This window comes from Spea bombifrons, chromosome 6, assembly GCF_027358695.1.
Source record: "Spea bombifrons isolate aSpeBom1 chromosome 6, aSpeBom1.2.pri, whole genome shotgun sequence".
Taxonomy (NCBI): domain Eukaryota; kingdom Metazoa; phylum Chordata; class Amphibia; order Anura; family Pelobatidae; genus Spea; species Spea bombifrons.
In genome coordinates, this window is record NC_071092.1 from 4,815,133 (window position 1) to 4,824,381 (window position 9,249).

General features: G+C 39.5%; 1 protein-coding gene across 1 annotated transcript; it reads right to left on the bottom strand.

The window, feature by feature from the left end:
- Positions 1-2,742: 2,742 nt before the first annotated feature.
- PROK2 (prokineticin 2) lies at positions 2,743-8,309 on the bottom strand. Its single transcript, XM_053470232.1, has 3 exons — positions 8,229-8,309; positions 4,780-4,905; positions 2,743-2,868 (listed from the first exon to the last, which is right to left on the bottom strand). Exons 1-3 carry the CDS (start codon positions 8,307-8,309, stop codon positions 2,743-2,745), a joined length of 333 nt encoding a protein of 110 aa, XP_053326207.1.
- Between the last annotated feature and the right edge of the window lie 940 nt (positions 8,310-9,249).

The following is a 9,249-nucleotide window of genomic DNA, read 5'->3' on the forward strand; positions in this document are numbered from 1 at the left end:
CCTCCGCGAGCATCGTCACTGCCGCCCTCGCTGACTCACTCACCTGCCGCACGACACGTCGACCGCTGCTATGGCAACCACGCACGCTCCATCTCTGGCCTTCAGATAACTCCTTCTTATTGGACGGAGCTTCTGACGTCACTCATTTCCCCATTCCTTTTGTCCCGTTAGGACTCTGGTCCAGATTAACCTCAAATGAACTGGCCATCTGTGGTAGCCATTGCTCCCAGCGCTCCATAGAAACTCTTAAATTCATTATATTTCATAAACTATTTTTACTTTACAATCCGTCAAGATTCAGGAGCAGTATGTCTATCCCATGCGTGTTTAAATCCCCTCACTGTACTAACCTCTACCACTTCTGCTGGGAGGCTGTTCCACTTCCCTTCTTTCAATTATCTGATTAATTCAGCAGGCGTTATATATCTTTAAAATGTAAACCTTCCAAAAATGACGTGGTGTATTACAGTACAAAAATGCTGCAAATCTAATAAAAACAGTGTCATCCTAAATGTAATTATCATATGCGGACACTTCCATAATTTGGAATGATACCAAGGCCTCTATGGAACCTCCACCGGGTATCTATAGCCTGGGATGATATATATCTATAATAAGACAGACTTGGGTAACTAAATAAGTGAGTACCTCTGTGTGCATACCCGCCCCAGAGACTCTGGGACACGCCCCTCTCCCCGCCCATTCCCTGGGCTTCCTGCCCGCATCTGATAACGTTCCCGGGTACGGCAGTGTGATGGGTGACTCGGAAGCTCGCCCTCTTGCCCCATTGAATCTACAGCCCTGGTCTCTATGTATTGATTAGGTGCACTCATCAGTCCATGCTTATAGGTAAAGTCTAAGGTAGGTATCGGCATCACTTCTCATCAGTCCATGCCTATAAGTCTTTGGTAGATCCTGAACCTATCGGCATATAGCGCTGTATCTACGGACCTGATAAAGTGTATTAGGTTAGGAGAGTAACTGAAGTGACTAATATTCTTTGAGATAAATCAATCCATCTTCGTTCTTTGTCTTTAGTTGGGGTAGGAGGCCCTCTTTACGAATATATATTAATATTAAGGAAGTCATCAAAAGGGTTAATGCTTCCAAGAATCCGTATTCTAAGTCATTATGTAACCGTTTTAATATTACCGGGAACGCCAGTCGGTAGATTGTTCTGCCGTGACGAACGCGTACGGTATGTGTGATTCTGTCTCTGACTCCTGTATAGGAAAACCTTGAGCTTGCAAATAGTGAGCGTTTAACTAAATGGATGGATCGAAGGTTAATAGGAAAGAACTCAGAAGAAATCCTGTCTTCCGACAGCAAGAACCCAGAGAACTCATCAAGGTCACATTTCTTCATAGTAATGCGTTCCACACAATAAGATCTGTAAATGTATGGAACTAAGGGCACAGAAGGCTCCTCCTCGCCATGTACAGCAGCCTCCATCCAAAAAAGGCAATTTTCAGCGCAGAAGGACATATATTTTATGCTTTAGTGCATTTTGTGTAACACAGAGTAGTTTAGGGCCACGGCCACAGGTAGCCACATTAGACAATATTTAATGAGTCCCCTTCTACCACCTATGCCAGAAGGCTATTGCTTATTAAATCAGCTTTATTACAAAATAACCAGGGTTCGCTTCTATGACAAAATAGGTATCTAGAACACAAACAAATCAAGTGACGATGTCGTTATTCTGATACAGAATTATTACACGTCATATAAATACAGACATAATACAGAGCAGTACAGACAACTTTTTTCTTAACAAAAATACATGAATTCATTATAATTTAGTAAACTGACATGGAGTTATTTGCCGTATAAATAAAATAAATACTTATTTAATGGTACAATAATTTAAAATGTAACAGATTACAGAATAATCTATGTGGTTTCCAATCTATGGTGATTGCAGAAGAGGTTTTCCGCTACTTTAAAACTTAGGAATCTTTTCAGAAAGGAAAAAAAGATAAGAGTCACGACAACTCTGTAACATTTTTACTCTATAGCTACTTTATAACACTTAATACAACGTAGCAATCGCACTTGGTTTCCAAAAACGCACTCAAAGACCGGAGAATGATTTACTGTGAAGTGCTCTGAAACGCCAGAAGAAATGGCTCTTAAATTAGATATCGAATCAGCCGTTTGAATGGAGAGATCTATGAATTCTACATGGTACGGGGCAGTTTTTGACCGAGCAGTATGTTGATTACGCAATTAAACATGTCTCTGTATAAATATATATAAATAATTTTAAACAAATATTTTTATTTATATATAAATATTTTTTTTAAATATATATTATATATATGATTATTTATTGATTGAATGATTCTGTAGAAACATTTTCCAGAATGGTTACATAATTCTGAAAGAGCTGAGGAAACTCTTTGCTACGTTAATCAGAGATAATAATAGTAAATGATCCTCCTCATGTCTGAAAGCTTTCCCTCTTCTAGATGGTTGGATGGGAGAAGTTCTGGGCACCAGAGCCAAGCAAATTAAATAAAGATATACGTTGGGACGTGTCAATCGATACCAATAGTACCAGAACGCGTCGTGCTGCGTCAGTTTTATTACCTGACACGTTGTAAAATACTTACGCTCTCTAAAATGTTTGAAACTGGATGTCTATTAAGCAAAGAGAATTCTTTCTAAATATTCGGCTGTGACATTAAACACATCCTTCACAGTTACACCTCCCAGAATTGGGGTTATCGTCATGCATCGTTAGAAATAAAAGTCTTTGTTCTTTAGATACGGTAGGCACTTGTATCTGGTTTCGTCCAGTTTTGTACAGGTGAGATTTGGAAGACACGGGCAGGTATGGTGCATCCGCTTCCCAAAAAACGGCACCTGATAGGGAAAAAAAAAACCTGTTACATATTGTCAAATAATATAGTTCTTGTAACCAAGTATTATTATTCTTTTATTTAGACAGTATAGCGCCAAGAGTTCCCGCAGCGCTTCTTACAGTCTAGAAGCTTAAAGGGTCTGACAAAAGTAGAACTGAAAGACTAAGACGAGCTGCCGTATTATGTGAAGTGCGCCGGGCTCACAAGCCGATACTCCATTGGTGCCCCAACTCACAATCCAAGTAGTTGCATCTTTCTTGTCACCTCCATTCATTATACATCCAGAAGTAGATTCCGGCCCAATGTTTTCTGGGGTGGACTAATGACGGGGCAAAAGGGGCAACCTAACAAAGTCTCTACATATTTGGGGTTCATCAAGACTGGTAAGCAGCAAAAGAGAGGGCAGCAACACCTAATGTTGCCACCAGGGGGCCAACCTTTTCTGGAATAAGACGACAATGTAGTGCTCGCTCTAGTAGTTTCTTTTTTTTTTTTAAGAAGTATTTTATTACATTTTATATTGTAAGTACAGAGGGTGAGTTCCAAAAACATGCGGTCCAGATACAGAGGCCGCTCTAGTAGTTTCTAAATCGATTGAATGAATTGTAGGAAGTCGCTGGTACTGGGCTACCTTAGGGCCTGAAATCCCCCTTTCTTGACCCCCTCACAACTGATACATATTAGATCTCACATAATCTTATGTAACCTATGTTGGCGAGCTTCCATCAGGGACATCAAAGAATAACGATTCCCCATGAGTGATAATTGTATGCATTTTTACTTATTAGAATAAAAGATCAATTTGTTATCTTGACTGCAAGCCTGTATTATAGCAAACAATAACATTTCTGATTATTCACATCCCCTTTTAAATCATTTGATTGATTTCACAGCAGGAGACGGCCTCTGAAGTACTTTTAGGGGATTTTCTTTTATTATTAGCATATATTGTCAACTCCATTACTTATTAATCAATAGATCACAAGATAGATATTATCATTTACAATTATTATCATAAACTCTGCCACCAAAATAACGTAAAACATTTTTTGTTAATTTAGATAAATATTGCATTTTACACATTTATGCTTTAATAGTAACGATGATATTTATTTTTACTTGTTCAGTGTACCATTTACATTAGCAAATCAATGTGAGCATAAGAAAAATGCTGGAAATACCCCAGCTTGGTCACAATGATATTGACATGTAAATGAAATCTATTATCCAAAAGATCTTGTGCTGGATAAAGTAAGTTTGGTCCATTAAAATAACATGAAATGGATCAGAAATCCAGTGCAGATGGGGTTAATGTTGTAAATGACTATTGTAGCTGGAAACGGCTGATTTTTAATGGAATATATTCATAGGTGTACAGAGGCCCTTTATCACTCCCATCACTCCTGTGTTCCAATGGCCCTTTATCACTCCTTTGTGCCAATGGCCCTTTATCACTCCCATCACTCCTGTGTTCCAATGGCCCTTTATCGCTCCTTTGTGCCAATGGCCCTTTATCACTCCAATCACTCCTGTGTTCCAATGGCCCTTTATCACTCCCATCACTTCTGTGTTCCAATGGCCCTTTATCACTCCCATCACTTCTGTGTTCCAATGGCCCTTTATCACTCCCATCACTCCTGTGTTCCAATGGCACGTTGTGTTCGCTGATCCAAGTTTAAGTTTAAAAGGCTAATGGATGGTTAGAAAACCATTTTGCAATTATGTTACAGCGAGAAAGGTCCTGGTTTCCCAAGAAAAACGCTCAGTGACCCCAAACTTTTGAAAAATAGTACAGTTTTTAAATACTTGTGCATATTAATATTGGCCTAGGACCCTAAAACCCTCATGGCTGCTCTGTATCTACTATATATACAGCAACAGTAAGGACACGAAGATACTGCGGAATACTCACTTTGTGGCTTAATGGATGACAGTCCTCGCCTTCATGTCCCAGAGGGGTGCACATCCGTAAGCTTCTTATCCAAATGCTAATAGCGCAGCACATCCCTCCTCCACATTGCTGGTCCTTCTCGCAAGCCTGTCAACGAACAAGAACAAGCATCAATACCAGAATGCTAGAGCGATGAGAAACTTCTCATTCAATGCTATTTGGTGAGGCCCAGATGCGATTAATAATTCTCAAAGTATCATGTGACCAAAAATGATGTGTTCCAACACCTTTTTATTATTTTATTGTTTTTAATAACACTTTCTGTGATATATCCTTACAATTTCAAAGAAATAAATGCAGGGGTTAAATATTTTAATAAAAGATTGCTGCTTTGACTTTTTAGGTATATTATTATTAAAATAAGAAAACATATAATTTCTTCAATGTTCAAAGATAATAAAGTCAAATGAAATGCTCATGTGATATGAGGGACCATAATAAATATTTATTTTTCATCTATTTTTATACAAGTTTTGACCATTCATTTATCGCAGATAAATGAGAAAAAGTCTATATATATATATATATATATACTGTATATATAATATACATTTCTGTCACTCTCTATAAATATGTCTTACCTTTTAAAGTCCTATAATGGTTAAAGATATGATAAGACTTTAAATTACATCCCCAATAACCACAGCGCTACATTTGGATCTCAGCAATGGCATTGAGTAAAGCGGCTAACGCACACACCGCTTTTCTGCAATGTTCATTATCCGGTTTAGTATATTAATGCACCGATTTCCCGATCTGATTTCCTGTTATGTAAAAGAATTGCTTTGCATACGTGAAAAAAAAGTTGCATTACAAATCAGTGACTCAACCCCGGCCAGCAACTTTCACCTTTCCCACAGAATGTAATATGAAGGGTTAACTATTTTTCCCCCCTATGAAGTTCCCAGAAGTCTTATCTTTTTCTTTCATAAGTTTAAAAAACACGCAGTTTTTAAAATTACAGACTTTTGGCTGATATCCATATGGCCACAAAAAAAACTAATAATTTGTGACAGGAAAACCAGATTGGGTAAATTACAAGCATTGGATTTTTTTTTTTTAAATAAATGTTTTTTATTTTAATATTTGCAAAACAATGAATTAGAACATATGGTTAATATATTTATTTACATAATCAACACTTTGAAATATTATTAAGATGGTTCGTCTGAAAAACGTAATACAGGCTAGAACGACTTCTTAGAAACTGAGGATTTTTTATAAGAGTGACCTCTTCAAAGTCTTCTTTAACCATTAAGACCTACAGTAACGTTCAAAAGTTTGGGGTCAAATGTCCGCTGACACGCTAGTGGCTGTATACCGAGTATATGTTTAATACACGGAATGACTGGCAGGAAAAGGGAATTTTGGAAGACGATTTCTACTAGAACTGGGATGTTACATAAACAATCTCCAGACTTTTGAAAGTTGCCAATATTTACTGCATATTGTGTAATCTATAAGACATGAGGCTTCTTGTCAAATCGGAGCCCGTAGTATCTGTTAATTACATCATTTCTGTTCTTAGAAAATACAGGGAAAACCTAAAAAAAAATCCTAAATCCGGAAAGAACAGAACCCAAATCGCCATTTAAAATTATTCTAAAAGTTCTGAGAACGACTGAAATCTTCTGAAAATAATCTAATTCCAAAAAGTTTATGTTGGTTAAAAAAAGCAGCTTATTAGAAACATAGAACCTGCCGGCAGTCGCTGGTCTCGTCTTAGATTCAGGAGCCGTATGCCTATCCCATGCATGTTTAATACCCTCACTGTATTACCCTTTACCACTTCTGCTGGGAAGCTGGTCCATTTATCTACCACCCTCTACATAAAGTAAAACTTCCTTCCATTCCGCCTGACCCTCTAGTGTTAGATTCTGGCCTCTTTATTTTTCCTCCTTTGAAATAAACGTCCCTCCTGTAATTCTGTAAATATCTTGTATTTATGTGAAGGATGTATTTTTTTTCTGTTTGCTGCTGTAATTATACAGAATGTTGCCTTTGTTGTTTTTGGAATAAGCTTTGTTTAAAAATAAATACCCTCACTGTGGTAGCCTCTAACACTTCTGCTGGGAGGCTGTTCCACTTACTACCCACCTTGTAAAAGTATTATTTACAAGCAATAATATTAGACAGTCAAAGTATCATTCAAAATGTGTTCATGATGTTGTCTGGAACAAGGTGACGAGCAGAAGAAGTGGTTATTATCAGTGTATTTACGGTGAGATTTGTTATTTATATCCTGGGACCAGAAACCGTGAAGACACGGAACTTTAGTCCCACGACCTCCCAAACGGGAACGCTGCCCACTATCCATAAACCAGGAAAACCCCAAAGATTTGGGAAATAACATTAAAAAGTTTATGAAAACACCCCAAAAATATATGTGACTTGCAGCCGATGGGTCTAGTTATAACCTCATCAACAGAAAGGAGAGGAGGAAGAACCAAGACGAAGCAAGCCGACGATCCAAAATTCTGCCGGCAAACTGACCAAGTTCTAGACCTCATACCAGAGGCGAAGCCCGTGGACGCTGATCATCAAACCCTGTCAGTTATTGCCCCATGTCGGGGTATTAGGGTGAATGCATAGATTTCCAGGGTCTCTTTATATTCTCCTCTGATTTAATGATATATGAGCATCCTGACTGGTGCTTTTCTCACTGCTGTACCACGGTTTAAATCCCTGCTTGAATACAGGTGACTTTATACAGAATATATTTACCTCCTGACACGTTTCATAAGGACGGCTATTAGAACTATTTGCGGGCAACTACGTCTGCATCCTTGTGAGGGGCTTTTACAGGATTAATACCCCGAAGAGGCTCAGGGTCACCATTTTAATGATGTATATTTATTATATTATCAGAGTAACAGATTAATAAAAAAAACCAAGAATGGAATGGCTTGACTTTTGACTTCAACTGTCCTAGTCCAGGTCATGGAACATTTTGACACCAACTGCCCCAGATATAAAGCTTCAACAAGCCCACATTACAGCCCAAGGTCCCCATATAAACCCCCACAAAGCCCTGCCTCACACCAAATGGCGTTTATATTTAAATCACGTTAAGGATCGTTACTATATAATTAATTAATGGATACAATTAATATCAGTATATACGGTATAAACTGTCTCCTATTTATTAGCGCATTTTTCGCTGTGTATTGGGATTATTGTACTCTTTTTTATAATAATTACATCACATACCTCCCGACTATAAAACACACATTTTGGAGGAAGAGGACATCTTGAATTGCTGTAATAAGAAAGCGGGAAATGCTCCCGCCAGACCACACGGGTCAGCCAATGTCAGTGCCCTCGCGCCCCTCTCAGTGTCACGTGATGAGGGAAAGAGCCAGTGGCCGCGCCGCGCCGCGCCAGCCGAGTACCTCAGAGAGCTCACTCACCCCAGTGATGACCGCGGACTCCGCGACCGCCGGGAGCAGGAGGGCGCCCAGGAGAAGCCACACACACGGCACGTTCCTCATAATAAAGGCTGGCGAGACACAAGCGGCTCCGCGTGGGACGTGAGACGGCGGAGGGGGGAAAGCAGAAGGTCCCTGGGTGTGCGGGAAGAAGTGAGCTCCGGGCTCCCCCGAGAGCCGTTATAAACCCATAAGAGGGGAGGGCTGGCACCGTGACTCACACATAGCGGGTATACAGGTGCCAATCACGGTATGCGGTGCCGGGGATTGCCGCACCCACGCCCAGCACAGGAGGAGAGCAACATGACGAGGTCACTGCAGTCTCCGCTTCATCACGGACCCTGGGAGATGATGCCAGCGAGACGGAGAGAAAGTAAAACCTCCTACTGTCATCCTTCAAAGAAACAGTAAAGCCCGTGATACCGCAACACACCGGCTGCTGCCATCATTTAACCCTTTGAGGCACCTGTTGGCAGTGACTCAATGCTTAGCTTGGTTATGAAACTCATTTGCATACATTAGGCTATTGGGAGTATACATTGTAACACAACAATTAATGACAACACTCTATACTCCCACCGGGCAGGGTCATAAGGAAAAAGGAATAAATCACTAAATAGTTCTATCCATTATTTTTTTCTTGTAGAAGAGAAGAAAGCAACCAGCTTTCCCATAGAAAAATACAATTTCCTGGTTTATTTTTGTAGCCTATGTATTTCCCTGAAAATGATATCTTTATATAGCGCCGGCAGATTCCGCAGCGCTGCCGCTACAGCGGACAGTGACAATATTTAACAAAGATGATTTAAAATGACAATAACATTAACAGACGTTAAATTTACTGGTATAGAAGGAGAAGAGGGTCCTGCTCTTGGGAGCTTACAATCTATCGTTAAGATAACATTAATAAGGTTGAAATAATGTCAGGTTGCTTCATTAAAGGCAGACCGGTCCAGTTGGTCAGAAAGACTCGGCTAATCGGCTTACATCAAATTCAACTATT

Excerpts from the sequence above, each read along its gene's own strand:
- PROK2 (XM_053470232.1), bottom strand. The coding sequence starts at position 8,309 with ATGAGGAACGTGCCGTGTGTGTGGCTTCTCCTGGGCGCCCTCCTGCTC. Across the intron at positions 4,906-8,228 it reads AGTCCGCGGTCATCACTGGG|GCTTGCGAGAAGGACCAGCA; the intron begins GTGAGTGAGCTC and ends GTTCGTTGACAG. Across the intron at positions 2,869-4,779 it reads GTCATCCATTAAGCCACAAA|GTGCCGTTTTTTGGGAAGCG; the intron begins GTGAGTATTCCG and ends TTTCCCTATCAG.